Source organism: Neophocaena asiaeorientalis, unplaced genomic scaffold (genome assembly GCF_003031525.2).
Source record: "Neophocaena asiaeorientalis asiaeorientalis breed wild unplaced genomic scaffold, Neophocaena_asiaeorientalis_V1.1 scaffold8, whole genome shotgun sequence".
NCBI lineage: Eukaryota > Metazoa > Chordata > Mammalia > Artiodactyla > Phocoenidae > Neophocaena > Neophocaena asiaeorientalis.
The window spans coordinates 1,388,958-1,405,958 of record NW_020175395.1 but is presented as its reverse complement, the minus strand read 5'-3'; the positions used below and the strand labels follow the sequence as shown (position 1 = coordinate 1,405,958).

Here is a 17,001-nt window from a genome sequence, read left to right as displayed (position 1 = left end):
GGCGGGGGGGCCAGGGGCCTCGCGCTGCGGCGGTTCCCACATTGTGCGGCCGGCCCTATCACTTGGGAGACCTGGCAAGGAAGTGAGGAGGAAGCAGGTGCCACTGCTGGGGCAGAATGTTCCAGCCTGGCTGGAAAGTTTGAGGAGGGCCTGGGTGAGAAGAGCAAGACCTATTGACAGGGCTCAGCCCTGGGCAGGCCTGTTTCACATCAGCCTCTGAATAGTCACAGCCCCTCCCCACGGTCTCACCTCTGCCTTTTTGTTTTTAAACATTCTCGGCAACCGTGGTGGAGCACAGAGCATTTTAACTTTTTATTCCAAGAGAAAAAGTAAAACTGTGAAAAGTGCAGTGTTGCCTGCTTCAAAATGACACCACCACCACCAAGAGTAAAACAAAATGTACTTTCTAGGGCTGTCCGACCTACTGTAAAATTCTTATTGTTGTAAATGCTTTTTCTCTTAAGCTGTTCTCAGAGTATAAGACTATTGATTATCCTCAAGTTTCTGGCGGTCCTGTAGACCCGGCTTGTCGGGGTGTGAATTGTTCAGCTCTCTTATCTGGCTCACTTTGCGTGTTGGGTGTGTAAAACCACACGATTGTGCATATATCCTAAGATTGAGAGGAAAAGGAATGTGCCAGACCATTTCTCTTCTTCTCCACATGAGTCTGTAAACCAGAATATTTATGTCAACAAGTCAGAAGAAAATTTGACGGGGGTTTTAATGAACCACAAAATGTATCCCTCGTCGCCCTCGCCTTGTCATCCTGCCTGAATTCACGCGTGACTTCTGCGTTAACGCAGCAAGCGCCCTCGCGGCAGCCCTCTCATTTTCAGGACCCGTAGGGTGTCTCCAGTTCCAGCTCTAAGTCAAGCAATGATAGGAATAAAACCTGCTTTATTTTTCTTTTTCCTGGAATATGTGGTAGGAACTTTTGAAGCTCAAAGGGATATTTTAAGCTTTTACAAACTGAGGAAACCAAAGAAAATCCAAATATTCCCAACCAGTTTTGAGCACACAAGTTTCCAGTAGTTGGAGCCTCTCATTTTTATGTTAAGTCTGGATGGGATAGAGGGGACTTGCCCAGGCTGAAAGCAGAAGGGCAGTTACAGGATTGATTGTGAAGTATCCACCCAGCTCATTTTCTGAGCAGGGCTGGTGATGTTCTACCGTATCTCTAGAACCCTGATTTTGTGCCTTGTGGCCTCTTAACAGTTTAATTAGATGGCTCTCATACTTTCTTTCCCTAAAAGTGACGCATGAGGTATTTTACCTAGAACCTCCACCCTCACCTAGACATTTTTAAAGAATTTTAAAAAATGAGCTGCGAATCTCTGTGTTTAGTCAGACACGGTCATCTTAACGTAGAGATTAACTGCATGATTTAAGATGCGCACAAATGAAGTTCCCATCATTTCATAAAAAGTAAGCACCTCGCTTTTACCGAACTCCGCGTGTGCGTGCGCCTGCACGTGTATTCAGGGCTAACACCAGCGCCATCGTGTCTACGGCCCGCCCCCACCCCACCTTCAAACCCCAGACCCTTGGGCTCGAAGCCAAGGCCACCAGTGCCGGGAGGGCCTCCCCTGAGGGCCCACACCTCCTCCTCTCCCCGTGGTAGCTCTTTCCAGTGGTGTCAACACCGCTGTGCTCTCAGCCTCCTCCCCGCACTCGCCCTGCCCTCTCCCCAGGCCCCGCAGCTCCTGTCTCATCCCTGCTCCAGCGTCTCCTTCTGTACAGCACCCCCAGAAATAGATTCCTGTTTTATGTCCCAGGAGCACCAAGCCCTTCTGCTTGGCCGCACACGTGTTGCGTGTTTCACAGGGCTAGTAAGCGGCAAAACCTAAAGCAGATCCATCAGCTTTTGAAGCTTCCTGTTCTCCCTGTTGCCCCCATGTGTCCCTGGATTTCAGTTTCTTTCCCTGTGCACGTGGTGATGCCAACGCCTTCCCACGCTCCCGTGGGCACAGACGAACGCCCGTCTATGGGAGGCTTAGTGGACAGCACAGCACCACTCCGTGTGTATGTCGGATGTTGTCTGTATTATTTTCATGTCGGTTGCCATGAGCCTTATTTAAGTTCCTAGAGCCTCTGAATGCTGTTTTCAAAACCCTTGGTCTTGGCCACGATGGGTCTGACCGTTGTTGATGTTCCTTGTCTTCCAGGACGGCTCCTACTTGGCCGAGTTCCTGCTGGAGAAGGGCTACGAGGTGAGTCCCCTATGAGCAGGCACAGGCCGACGGGATACCGCGGACACCGTGGCCTCCCGCTTCCTCTCTGCTGTCCTTCTGTGTGTGTTTCCACGGAAGCTCTGATAACGAGTCCAAATCAGGGGAAGAATGTGCCTCTTGGCTGGTCACAGCGCCAGCTCATTGTGCTGTTTATCTGCTGGCGCTCTGGCAGCCCCCCGCCCCCCATTCTTGCTGTTTCCCTGCTTTGCACGCTTCCCGCGTTCTCAGCTAAACCAGCAGCCAGGTGGGCTGAACGCTGTACCGTCCTTAGGGTTAATTGATGATGTCATGCGTTACATAAAAAAGTCCCACTCACGGCGAAGTCACTTATTTCGGAAATTGCACAGAGCAGTAAAAGCTAAGCTGATCCCTGGCAAGCCTGAGTGCAAAGTTGACACCTGGAGATGCTTGCTTTCCAGTCGGCAGCCAGTACTTCGTGGAAGCTGGAGCTTCTGCGTTCGCTGCTCTTGCCCTTGTCGTCCTTTTCTCCTTCTCGTCCTCCTCCTTACACGTTTTCTGCTTTCCTTGAAAGAAACAAGGGTTTTACATATTAACTGGATGTATCTTAGCATGTACATCTTACACTTTATAAGAACTGTTTTCGGATGTGCACATCTCTAGAAATCTCTGTGCTCCTCAGAAGACAGAAGCCTACGCAGTGGCACATGTTCTCTGGCCTGATTTGGGGGGTGTTTACCTTAATAATTTTGGACGCCATGTTTTTTCCAGTCGCAGGTACATTGTTTAAAACATGCGCACCGTGGACAAATGCAAAAACAGTAGCAAGGAATTTGGCATTTAAGCACCAACAGGATTTGAAGGAAAGGAGCCTAGTTTTCTTACTGTAATGCATAATCTTTTCTGTGAACTTTGACTTTTAGACTTTGATTAATAGCAGATATGATTAGACCTTCTGTGCCTTTATCTAATAATGGCTACTTCTACATCTTGTAATGATATCAAAAAAAGGCAAATGTAACTATGGAAATAGGCATGAACACATATGTCCATATACATAGATTCCTATAATAATTGAGCAATCAGTTCATATGCTGCAGAGCAGAGGATTTTAGAGTTATGTGTAGAATAGAAGTATTGGTTTTAGGTGAAGACTGATATTCAGGCTGGACTAACTTGATGCTTTAATAATTCTAAAAGGAAAGGTTTGTGAGAGAGACGTACTTATCTTGTTTCAGATGTTGGGACAGGCTAAGAGTCGTTTGGTGGCTGGAGCGGGGTGAGTGATTTGGCTGTGTACCGACTGAGCCAAGAGAAGGAGCTGCCTGAGTAATGGTGACGGGTCAGGACACCTTACCCCCAAACATGGCCCCTTGGCATGTGAATATTTTAAGCTGACGGAGTTTGAAAAAAGAGCAGAAGTTTCTCCTGTTTATTTGTCTTTGTTAGTTTAGTGTAGAGGAGGAGAACATTTTCCTCGACCCTCTTAAGGGTCCCTGGCTGGGTCTGAAAATTAAACTGAAAGCGTACACATGTATTTAATGTAAGTTTTCTGTGACATGGGAGCCTTCCTGAGAAAATGAGGATCCGAAGAGGTGGGTAAGCCCGAGTACTTGTGTGTTAGGTTAGGTGAGGAGGGACAGTGGTGGAGAAATGAGGTCCAGGGGTCTGCAGTAAGTGTAGGACTGGGCGTGGCTCAGCCAGGTCTGTTGGGTGGGATTCTTCCCAGCATCCCCTTGTCTTGGGACGTGAAGATGCTCCTTTCCTCCAGGTGTGGGGAGGGCACCTCCCACCTAGCTGCTTCAGGGGAGAAGGGTGGGGGGAAAGTCAGGGTGACCTTCGCGCTTCTGTCATTTTCACAGACTCGTTCAGCTTAAAATATGCAGTGTGCCCAGGCACCATGCCCTGGCTGGTGCGTCCTGAGCCCCCCACAGTCCCCGCAGCTCGGGAAGAGAGAGGCAGTGTGTCAGCAGGAGTGCTCAAGCTGGGTGGGTCCCGAGATGCACTTCCGAAGTGGACGCGGGGCACTGAGGCATCGGATGCGGATGTGGCTGGCCCCAAGGGAGAGGGAGCCGGCGAGGAGGTGTGAGGCGCCCAGGAGGATTGGGGACGCGGTAGGCGGTCAGCTTCCTCGGGCATCAGGATGGCGATGTCAGTGTTCCTGGGAAGGGCCCGGAGGATGGCGTGCCCAGGAGGCAGAGCTCCACGTAGACGGCCTGTTCAGGAATCGCTGGACCCCTGAAGACGGGTCGTCATGCTCCTGAGTGGACCAGAGACTCAGGAATGAATCAGAATCTAGGCCAGCCAGGTGCGCTCCGGGTGTTTTCTTCCGCTGGCATCTGAAACTGTAAGAGCAGGCTGGATTCTGATAAAGACCATAGAAGGCCCACTCGGCAAATCACAGTTCGTGGGAGGGATGAGTCATTGAAACAGTGATTGGCAAGAGAGGAGAGGGCAGAAGGAAATACTCCCTGCAGTGCAGGTGGAAGGTTCGGAGCTGCATGGCATGACCGGAAGTGATTCCTCCTTGGAGCACAGGGGAGTGTGAGCTTTGTAGGAATGGGGGCCGTGAGAGGGTGTTCATCTGTCCTGTCTTCAGTTTTCCTAGGTTGCTGTCTTCACTTTTAAGAGACTGATGTAATTGGAGGGTCAGTTTATTAACTGGGATCTGATGATAGCACAGGCTTTTATCTTTTGGTGTTTAGGTCAAAGTAGATGTGAGAGTGATTTTTCGAAGAGGCTGCGTTGCACAAATTCCAGAATTACCACCAGCAGCCCCTGGTTGCTCCAGAACACGAGCAAAATAAATAACAGGGTTAGAAAATTGCCTCCCGTGAGATGAGAGGGGACGCCCCTGTCCACACCTGAACCCAGAGGGCCAACGTCAGCAATTCTGGGCGAGCACCTCCTTCTGAGTCAGGGGTTCCCAGCGTTCAGCCTCAGAGCCGCCCGGGCCCCACCGAAGACGAGGCGGCTGAGTCCGGGGCCTTAGACCGGCCTTTCTAACAGCCCCCCAGCTGTCGCGGTGGCTGCTTTCCTGGGTCCTATGGTGTGAGAACCGCTGCAACTAGAGGTTCAAATGAGCTCTTTTAATGCCAAAGTGAAGCTGAACAGCATTTCTTAAGGTATCTTAATTTGGGGTACCTTGGTTCCCTGAGCTCTCAGATTATTTTGGATCTAGTCTTTGTGGACCAGAAGTGACTGAAAACAACATACTTTGGGGTAGCGAAGTGTCGCTGGGAACAAATGAACACTAGGCGGAAGAGCTGCAGATTCTGAGGGCAGGCTTGACCCTGAGGCTGAGATCTTCCTGCATAAGAAAGGGGCAGGCTTCCCTGGCCTTCGTGATGAGCACGGGGTGGGGTGGGGGGCGTGGACCCCGTGGACAGTCAGCTGGAGGGAAGCAGCTTGAGGAGCAGAGCCAGGTTGGCTGGGGAGTGACGATGGGGCAGCGAAGGTGAACACACGCCTGTGCGTGGAGGTGACGTAGTGCAATTAGTCGAAGCAGCAAAGTAAAGGTACGAAAAGCCTGACTAACCTTGAAGCAGAGGGAGATGTTTGTGTATGCCTTGAAAGGGAGTCTCATATGTTATAGATTAACTAGTTATGCTTAAATACCTCGTCTGACCACACACCTTAGATTTCTGAAGCTGCGGGGCCTGGTCACCTAATGTGTCCTCTGAAATCCGTGCATCTGATCATGTTCTTTTTTTTTCAATTCACGATATATTATGAACGTCATTCCACGTCAAGGCATAGGACTACTTCATTTTTTGGCCGTGCCATGCAACATGCGGGATCTTAGCTCCCTGACCAGGGATCGGACCCTTGCCCCCTGCATGGGGAGCACAGAGCCTTAACCACTGGCCCGTCAGGGAGGTCCCGTGTGATCATGTACTGAATGAACAGTGTAACGTGAAAAAGATGGATTGCTTCATCCCGGGCCACTCCTCACTGAGAAGGGAGACCCTTTCCAGGTTTAAAGTCTTTAACGCTGCTGGTTCTTGAATTTTGCTCCAGATTAAACATGGGGGTGGGGCATAAAGATAAAGAGAATGGATCTAACATGTGTTCATTATTTATAGAATGTCTGTAGGTATCATCTCATAATGAGGAGAGCCAAGAATTCTCAGCGTTTATAGAAAACCATCTTTATGGCTTTATGGATTTAATTCTACACATTGTTGAAATGCAGAGGGTAATTCTCCTTTGTACCGTGTCAGGCCGCTCAGAGCAGGGAGGTGAGCGAGGCCATCCAGCTCGCGGTGGCGAGGCAGCCCCTGAGCTGGGTGCTGGACTGCGTCCTTATCCTTTCCCGCCACTTGCTGGCTCCACGGCCTCTCGGAGACTTAGATGATGAGTGCACGTGTCCCCAAGGTCGCCATCGAGGTCAGGTGAGACGCACGTGGACAGCAGTCCAGAGGAGCTCTGTGGGCCTGTGGAGCTTGGTCTTACAGGACAGGCGGGTGGCACACTGCTTGGTGCTGACCGGCCGAGGGACACAGATTTTGTAGGAGGCCCTCGGTCCAGTCTGTTACTTGGCATCAGGAAAGGGCGGGCGTGTGACGTTGCCCGGGTCCCGGCTCTGTACGTGCTCCTTCCCATCGCCAGGGACAGAGGAAAACCACAGGAGTGAAGCTTCCTGTGAAGGTGCCTCTGGTTTCAGGTGCCTTCCTAGCATCACTGCTAGCAGATAAGCCAACAATATACTTTTGTACTTATTTTGTGCAAAATACAAAGAGGAACCAGAAAAATGAAAGACAAAGTCAAACCCTTTAAAAGCTAGAATGTATCTGGGAATATGTGAGAAATCTATATTAATTAACTTGGTAACAATGACAACACAGCAAATCAGAATGTAAAATTAGAGAATAGGTAAATCGTGGGTTTCCCTTCCAGGAGAGGAACTGTAACCAGGGGGCCTCAGGAGAGCAGAAAAGAAATGGGGTGTACGGACTGTGCAGTCATCCCTGGGAGACTGTTTGTTAGAACTGGAGTTCCCGTGCTTCCGTTCTTGATCTGTGGATCCTTTTTTCTGAGTTGTTGGTAATCCTATTGATAGAAGCCTGGGTGCAAAAAAGTCAAAGCTTTTTGTGGCTTTCGCTCTGAAACCATACTGAGTGTTGGCACGATGGGCTACGTCCACCTTTAACAGAACCACGTGCTGGTGTTGTGGTCTCAGGCAGCGTCCTCACCTGTAAGATGGGAGTCACGGTACGAAGGTGGTTGTGAAGGTTCAGTGATGTAATGTCCACAGAGAACAGTGTCTGTGCACGGTCACTGCCATGTGTGTGCTGACGTGACCGACGTCATCTAGACTTTTCAGAAGCAGGTTGCATTAAACATCCCTGGGAGGCATCCTTGCCTCCAAGAGAAATCTAGACACTGAAGAATTTAAAATCCAGGGGTAATAATTTTCTGTTTTCTTGACTGTAATCAATCAATCCATCAGTCAGCATTTCTGTGCATTTATACTGCCTAATTTGACTCTGGGTTTTGAAGTCAAACCAACTTTGTTCTGACATCGTGAGAACTTGAAATTTTCCTTTTCATCACTTAGTTAAGTGGAACTTGAAATTTTTTTGTCAAAAATGCTCACTTCTGTTTAACACCTTAGTTTTTCAGAAATTTTGTTTTTGAACTGCTATAATTTAATAACGATTTTAATTAATTTTATCAGGAATCAAATTTAGCTCATTTATCTTTTCACTTTGGTTTCCTAACTCGTTTCTTTTTCTCCAAAAATCCTTATAAAAACAAACAAAAAATCCTGCCTACCTTCCTTCTGTAAAGAAAAAGCTGCTAATCTCACATTCTTAACTAGATCATCCAGTTTGCGCACATTTTGGCTTGTCTTAAAGTTTGTATTTCACCTGTCTCAGAAGTAGACAGACTCAGCTTTCATTAGTTCTTAGAATAATACTTGCTGTCATGGATTAAGTATTTGGCAGGTCTTTCTTTCCCTGTATACACATACCAAAAGTTGGAAGTGAGGGGAAATTAAAACACAGATTTTTTTTTTTTTTTTTTGTATTAAAAAAAAGACCCAAAACTAGTGCTTAATGTGTTTGGTTATAAGTGTGACAGTAAAGTCCTATGTTATTTATTTGCTGTGACTTTGGGTAATTGTCTGATTTTCATACTGCATCCATCAATGTCATTGAATATTTTTATCAGTCCTTTATGTTGATATAAAATGTATATGTATATAGCATTTCGCTTTGTTTTGGGCTGTTGGGATATGTGACTTATCCAGAAGCCAGCAATCAAGAGAAAAAAAATAGACTAAATCATATTATTATTTTTTTCATTGTCAAAGCTAAATTATCTGTTTTTAGAACATATGAATTCCTCTCTATCCAATGAAATCAAGCTCAGCTTACATCTGAGATCTCCGTATTTCAGAAATAACTTTGGTGGTAAACACCAGTTTTGATATGTATAGGTGTATATGTGAACTTGGTTTTTATTAAACAAAGTTTATTAAGTTTACAGAGTAGTTGAACTTTATAATTAACAACTTGAAAAACTGGAGATCATGAAGTTGAATTAATTCTAAGCTTAATGTAAGTATTATTCTCTCTACTTTTAAATTACGTAATGGATACGTAAACCCAAATTGCAATTTAATGTTTCCTAGATTTTACTGTTTGCCTCCCGAAATGTCAACCAAGTTTGTGATGTTCCTGTCTTAAAATATTTTCATGTTTACAAAATTGTCTTCGGTTTAGTTCTTTTGGAACATAATGTGGTTTTAGCTCTTTGGCTAAAGTATCTACCCAACAGAATTATTAATTGTGGGTGTGTTGTATCCTTTGCAGAAGTCAGTTTCTCATGTATGCCATGTAAAGTGACGATGACATTTCTTTCTATTTGAAAGAAAGTCTTATGTGCTTATAATTTCCCCCCTGCACTTGGAATATTTGAGTCATGCCAAGGATTAGTTTTTGTTCGAAATAGACAGAAAACGATTGAGTTAAAATATAGAAGTGTATTCAGCTGCAAATGAAACTACCCAGCCTTAGGAGGAACGCTTCTAAAATGAGAGCAGGACTAAAACTGCCACCAGCAGCATGGGGACGTGGGCAGCCGGTGACATAAGCTGGTATTAGCACTGGCAGCACAAAGAAGGGAGTGAGACCAGGTCCTGAACAATGTCTCTAATGTATCACACACAAATAGTCTTTTCTTCAGCATCGGACAGGTATGTGTTCTGGTTCCAGTGACTTTTTCCCCTCACACTTGTCATGGTTAAGTCAAAGATAAAAATTAAAAAAAAAATCCTCCCTTCATTTGAGTTTCCTTCGTGCCTTAAATCTCATAGGACGTAAGTCTCGGCCCTGACCTATGCTATTTAGCTTTCTTAGCTTTTCCACACAGCTGCGTAAAAGCAACGGCTCCCTGATTCTCTTGTGGACCCAGATACGTATTTATTTAAAGAATCGGTGCCAGATGCAAAGCTCGGAGGGCACTGGGCAGGGCTGGAGGCATCAGAGCCCTCTCCTCGTGCTCTGGGTTGAAGAGCGGTCCAGGCTGTGTGACCGATACGGCCTCGCCTGGTCTGTCTTCGGTTTCAAATTGAAGAGATATTTTTGTCAGCAGTAGGACCGTAAGTGTGTGTGTGTTTGGAAAAGGAGACATTTGAGTATCTACAGCTAAGCACTCACTGTGAAGTCACGTCATTATCTAATTACTTTCGTCGGGATTGGCAGTAGAAACACTGGAGAGGGATGGAGGGAGCTGCCAGTGGGCGGGGGCGGGGTGGGGGGAGAGTGAGCCGCAGAACTCCTGCTTATTTAAAATAAGGTCTTTAAATGACAGTTATATGATTTTTCACGAAGCTGAACATTAGCAGAATAACGTTGCTTACGAATCCTCACTGCATATTTATAACTTATTCTTATCCTTGCACACGATAAAAATGCAGGTCCATGGAATTGTGCGGCGATCCAGCTCATTCAATACTGGTCGAATTGAACATCTGTATAAGAACCCCCAGGCTCATATTGAAGGAAGTAAGTCATTTTCTTTCTCTAAACGCTCTTTCTGTGTAACTTCCTATATTATGATAAGGTGTTTTCAAATGTCATTTTTCTCAAAGCCCATCAAATCGCAGTTATTTACCCATGAGTTACCTGCACTGAATGCTATCCGCACGCTTTGAAAGCCCTTCACTGCCTGCTGCCCTGGGCCATGGTGTCACCGCGGTTAGGCCGTCACGAGGGTGCCATCAGGTGAGGCTGCTCGAGAGGCCAGAGCAGACAAGCCTTTGATCACCCGTCTCCAGGTGTCCCTGTGCCCTCGAGTCAGATCAGCTCCACACTCAGAGCCCTCCTCTGCTTTTCACGTTTGGTCTCATTTAATCAAGTCAAGCAGTCTTTGTACATTTATTTAATTTTAGAAATAATTGGTGAAGACAGGTCCAAAAGCAGATGGCAGTCAAAAATCTATTTAAATTGCTTTACAGGCGGTTGTCAGTATTTGCAGTCGTTTGTTATTTTTGGTAACACAATTGCAGGGAGTACATCACACGGTTGCCGTGTTTTCTCATTTGACCTTGACAGCAGTTCCTGAGGTTGTGAATGAGACCATATTACAGATGGAAGCAGAGAGAGGGTGTGACTTTATCAAGCTTCCATAACACGCGAAAGACAGAGCTGGGACGAGGACACAGGGTGTTTCCCGCCAGCAGGGGTGATCCAGGTGGCTTGTATTCACCTCAGGGCCCTGAACATTGGAAGGTTTGGGCTAGTTGTACAGGTAGTGATGTCATCAGGAAGATGACCTACTAGTACACTTTCCACCTTAATATTTAGGTTAGTCAGTGAATCCTCTGTGAAAATTATCATCATTTTGTGCAAAGTGTAGAATGGTACTGCCATTGGACCTAGACGTAGGTCAGTATTATGTAAAGTTAATGAAAGTATCCAGTTAGCAGGATGCCCGTCTGCCTGTGTCACCTTCTTACACTAGTGAAGTCAGTGTGAGGATCTGCTTAGATCTGTGGTCAGAACAAGCTAGCTGTCCTTTAATCAGTTATGTATACGTCAGGCACGTCATGGATGGTTTAAGGACTGATGTTTACGAAGGACTGAAAAATCGCTACGTACAAGTATCTGAGTAGAGCTGTCTTCACTACTGTCAACGTGTTAACATGTTTCGTTCGAGGGTATACGCATTATTTCCAGATTTTCTTTGTCTGAATCTCATGTGACATGTCTTACAGCCACCGGGGCGCCGTAAGATACGCTGATTGTGTAACATCTGTCATGATATTATGTTTTTTTAAAAAGCTCATCTGAGTTTTTACAAATCCTTTATAGACATAGCAACAAATGGGAATCTCTTTCTACTATTTAGTTTCTTTACAGATGACAGTTACAGACTGCTACTCCAGAACCAATCTGGTTTTCAGACTTTCAGGATATACATTTCAGTGTTGCTGTGTTAAAAAATTGGGCCTACGTTGTTTCCTTCTATCTAATGGTATGTGTTTCAATCCTAAAGACATGAAACTGCACTATGGTGACCTCACCGACAGTACCTGCCTCGTAAAGATCATCAATGAAGTGAAGCCGACCGAGATCTACAACCTCGGAGCCCAGAGCCACGTCAAGGTGAGCCGTTTTCCTTATCGTGGTTCCTCTGGCTGTGTTCCTGAGTTCTGTATTTTACCCTTGTCCATTGCTTCTTCACACAGTACGGCAGCCACTAATCCTGGTCCTCGAGTTTGATTCTTGGTATTAGTTTGGGTATTAATGAGTCCTTATAGAAATGCTAATACATTTTTTTAAAGTGTATTTTCTGTTATTGAACAATGTAGTAAAATCTTACTGCCGACATTAGAGTAAAAGTATTTATTTATTTGGGGTTGATCTTATAGTCACGAACCTCACTTGGATGTATTTTCTGCCATTTCAACTCACATTGTGAATGAAGTGTTTTGTTCAAATGTTGGAAAATTAAGTCAATGAAACTTCTATTTTAGTATTAATTTTTGGTAGTGATGAGAAAATAGTATTTTTGCGTGCCAACATGTCAAAATTAATGGAATTAACGTTTTCTTGTGAGCAGTAAAAGTTATTGGAAGAAAGACTCTTCTTAGCCTCTTGCCTCAGTGTGACCCAGCTCATGTTGATTTCTCTCCCTTTATTCAGACAGATTCTCTGGGGGTCCATCTACCTCTCCTTGGTTTTTCTTTCTAGAACAAATCGCAGTAAACCTGAGAAGCCAATCCCCAGGGTTCTGGCAATCTGCTTAATTCAAGTTTTTGTTGCTGTATTATAGTGCTAACTTAGTGAGTGAACTGAAGCCAGGGATGATATGAGTTCTATTTAGATACTTACTCAATCAGGATAGTTAGTGGAGCATAGAAATAAAAGCAAATGACTCTAAGTTAAAACAGCACCTGCCCCCTGCCCCCCCAAAAAAAGGACCAGCAAATCTAGCAGCAGTTTTTGCTGTTCACTGAGTGAATTCAGTGCTCTTCCTGCAGGAGGCATTTGAGGTGATTGGCTGTTTCTCCACATCTCCAACTTTGGGTGGAATGGCAGCGATATGCCTGTTTTATATCTCTGCTAGTTTAAGGGAGAAATTAGAAACTGGATCAAATGAAACCAAAGGTAGAACATAGTAAGAGAAGCAAGTGGAAAGCTCAGTCTTGTAGTTGATACCAATTTAAAATTTGAGCGTAAACCCTCACAGTACATTTTTCTCTAAGATGGTAACTTTTGGAGGATGGCGACAGATCAGCCAATAATGATACTTCTTATCTGTCTCTGCTGTCTTGGAAGGTAATTTTTTCCTTTCTTAATCTCCGAAGATTCTGTTCTGTATCCAGGCTTAAGCTTTGGGCTGTGGAAGGTGTCAGGGGCTTTAGGTTAGAAAAATAGGGCTATTTTTCGAAGTGATTCTAGATGTATTTTCCGTCTGAAAGGGTCTTTCCTGCATGCCGTGCCTTGAGCAGCCGTCCCCCCTTTCACGCAGAGAAGCAGTGACTGTCACTCCAGGCGTGGAGACTGTACCCTGGGCTGAGGCAGTCAGTCATCTCCCACGTTTTCATCTATCTAGCTGCTTCTTGGTATCTCCAGGCAAAACAGAATGCCTTGGAATGAGTGCTCTGTTACTCAGTTTCCTTTAGATTAAGACGTTTCCTTTGTGACGGTAGACAGTTTATCGCCTCTAGAAGTCCTACACTGGCATAGTGGGAAGATGCAGGAAGTTTTATAAAGATTTATGTGTAGAAGGCCTTGCCCTGTCGTGTTAGTGTTAAGTGAGTCAGTCTTCTCCTTTTTGCAAATCGTTCTGTGGTTCAAAAAGTCTGATATGCTTTCCGTACATGAAGTGGTGCTGAGCGTGTCTGGTTATTACCCTAGGGTGGTGAGTACAGAAAGCAGAGGAGGTTGGGCCGATTCCTTCTGAGTGGCTCTGTATGTGAAGTTTACCTGGTTTTATTGTGTTTTGCCAGCTTTGCCTAAAGGCCTGTTAATTGGCAGAAATGGTGCTTAATCGAAGATGAATTTTGGCTCATAAGGTAGTTTATCCCTTCAACGATATTTGCGTGCATGGTGGAGTGGAGGACCCAGGGATGCGTGAAACCCACCTCCGTCGTGGAGGGACTCCTTTCCCACGGGTGACAGAGGCTGGCGCTGATGTCTTTGGGTTTTTAGAGATGGGGTGAGAGAACTTCACTCCCACGAGATCGTGCATGGTGTCAGGGAGTAGGTTTGGGGTGGAAGCTTACAGACGTCGTTAGTGGGAACGGGTAGTTGAAATTGAGTTGACAATACAAGGCTGAGAGTCAGAAGAGAGAAGACTTGGGATGTGTTTGCAACATGATGAGCGTCCTAGGTTGCTTAGGTCTTGCCTAGGTCCTAAGCAAGAAGTCTGGTGGGAGAAATGGGAGGTGGGCAGCTAGGGAGGTGGGCTGTGTTTGGGCAGTCTCTACGTGTTTCTTTTTTAATTAGCCATTTTTTTAATTGAAGTAGTTAATTTACAATGTTGTGTTAGTTTCAGGTGTATAGCAAAGTGATTCAATTGTATATGTATTCTTTTCCAGATTCTTTTCCATTAGAGGTTACTGTAAGACATGTGGTTCCCTGTGCTCTACAGCAGTTTCTTCCTGTTTATCTATTTTATATATAGTAGTGTGTGTATGTTAATCCCTAACTCCTAATTTATCTTTCCCCCTGCCGCCCTGCTATCCCCTTTGGTAGCCATAAATTTGTTTTCTGTGTCTGTGAGTCTATTTTTTTGTAAATAAGTTTATTTGTATCATTTTTTTAGATTCCACATATAAGTGATATCATATGATATTTGTCTTTGTCTGGGCATCTTCACTTAATATGGTAATCTCTAGGACCATCCATGTTGCTGCAGATGGCGTTATTTCTCTCTTTTATGGCTAAGTGATATTCCATTATATATATGTACCACATCTTCGTTATCCATTTATCTGTCGATAAAGGTTGATTCCATGTCTTGACTATTGTAAATAGTGCTGCAGCGAACATTGGGGTTGCATGTATCTTTTCAAATTAGAGTTTTTGTCTCTTCCGGATATATGTCCAGGAGTGGGATTGCTGGATCATGTGATAACCCTCTTTTTAGTTTTTTAAGGAACCTCCATACTGTTCTGCATAGTGGCTGCACCAGTTTACATTCCCATGACAGTGTAGGAGGGTTCCTTTTTCTCCACATCCTCTCCAGCGTTTAATATTTGTAGACGTTTTGATGATGGTCATTCTGACGGGTGTTTGCATCTCTAATATTTAGTGATGTTTAGCATCTTTTGCTCAATGAGATTCTTCCAGTTCTGTTCTTGTTTCTCAAGATTGCTGTGGCTATTCGGGGTCTTTTGTGTTTCCATACAAATTAAAAAAAATTTTTTTCAGTTCTTTGAAAAATGCCATTGGTAATTTGATAGGGATTGCATTGAATGTGTAGATTGCCTTGGGTAGTATAGCCATTTTGACAATATTGATTCTTCCAATCCAAGAACATGGTATATCTTTCCATTTGTTTGTGTCGTCTTCAGTTTCTTTCATCACTATCATATAGTTTTCAGAGTACAGGTCTTTTGCCTCCTTAGGTAGGTTCATTCCTAGGTATTTTTTTGGTGTGATAGTAAATGGGGTTGTTTCCTCAATTTCTCTTTCTGATCTTTCATTGTTCGTGTACAGAAATGCAACAGATTTCTGTGTAGTAATTTTGTATCCAGCAACTTCACTGAATTCATTGACAAGCTCTGGTAGTTTTCTGGTAGCATCTTTAGGATTTTCTAGGTATAGCACCATGACATTTGCAGACAGTGATTGTTTTACTTGTTCATTTCCAATTTGGATTCCTTTTATTTCTTTTTCTTCTTTGATTGCTGTGGCTTATGGGACTTACGTTGAATGAAAGTGGTGAGGGTGGGCATCCTGGTGTTGTTTTTGAACAGGAGACAAATAGATTCAGAGGTGAGTCTACAGGTGGGGCTTCAGAAGAGTAAGAAGTTGTTGGGTGAAGGTGGTGGCAGTCGAAGTGGGCATGAGGAGGATGGAACAGGAGGCCTGTAGGGCTGACCCTCTGCCGACAAGATACGGGGCTGGGGAGGAAGGGAAGCGCTGCTCCAGGGCACTGGGGCCAGATGACTGATGGTCCCGGTGCTAGAAGCAGGTGTCCGAGGAGGGACTGCTGAGTTGGGGGGTGTGTGAGAGGCTCCCTCTTGGACTCGTCCTACCAGCGGTACTTGAAGGACATTCAGGTAATGCAGGTCAAAGGCAATTGAAAGTATGCTGTGAGGTTTGAGAGAGATTTGGAGTTCAGTCCTGGGAGTTCTTGAGAGGCCGAAGCCAAGGCAGCAGATGAAAACAGAGGAGTGGATGAAGATGGAGCCTTGGGGCCTGGGAGCGTTTGCGAGGGGCGTCATGGGTGACAGGGAGGTGGGGTCAAAGAGGCAGGAGGGTGGAATTGGGTGAGGGAGCCAAGAGACCAGGCGGTTCAGGCAGGAGGTAGTGTCTGCCGCGCTAGGGCTTCAGAGGCATGTGCGGGAGTGACGAGCAGGTGGGTGTCGTGGCCTTTGTGGTGAGGGTGGGGGTGGTTTGGGGCTTTTAGGGAGAGCACTTCAGCGATGCGGTAGAGGAATTATCCGGAAGGCGAGGGGCGTAGAAGTCAGGGGTTATGAAGGGTTGTAAATTGAGTGGATTCTTTCCTAGGAAAGTCCTGCCTTGCCCAGCAGCCTGTCTGATTCGTGAGGTCTTCCTTTCCCAGGATGTGTCCAGGAGATGCTGACCCTGGTGTGGGGGCTTCAGTTTGAGAACCGCTGTGCTAATGTTTCTGGTTTCTTGTTTATCTGTGTGTAATATGCGCCTTAAATGCATTCTTCCTTAAATGCATCAGCTTTTGAATTTGGTATAAATTCCTTGCCAGCTAATGACTATGTGAGCTTGTAAAGCTGAGAGTGGAAAGAATCTAAGAAGAATCTGATACATGTTTATACCAGAATTCTCCACATTCAGAACTCTTTTTCCGAGCAGCGTGTAGTCAGTGAGAACGCGTACTTCCCAGGTACTCCTAGCGCTCTTGAGGAGAAGTGTGAGTGCAAGCCACCGTCAGAGTGTCTTTGGAAAGCCCGTGTCCCATGCCCCTCTTCCTGTGCGGTCTGATGTCAGATGGGTTCTTAGCGGTGGAAAGAGTGGGTGTGGGGAGGGGCTGGCTGGGAAGGACAGCTGGTGACAGCAGACTGCGGCTGGCTCGGGGGGGGGGGCTGTGCCCCTGCCCACCCCTCCACAGCTCTGTGTGTTGGCCTTCAGCTGCCTACCTGTTCTCC

General features: G+C 45.6%; 1 protein-coding gene across 1 annotated transcript in view; it reads left to right on the top strand.

Annotated features, from left to right (window-relative positions):
• Positions 1-17,001, top strand: part of GMDS (GDP-mannose 4,6-dehydratase) — a 399,795-nt gene that overhangs the window by 5,154 nt on the left and 377,640 nt on the right. The window contains exons 2-4 of the mRNA XM_024766398.1: positions 2,166-2,210; positions 10,117-10,204; positions 11,697-11,806. Of these exons, the coding sequence (XP_024622166.1) occupies positions 2,166-2,210; positions 10,117-10,204; positions 11,697-11,806 (243 nt within the window). The remainder of the gene's footprint in view (positions 1-2,165; positions 2,211-10,116; positions 10,205-11,696; positions 11,807-17,001) is intronic.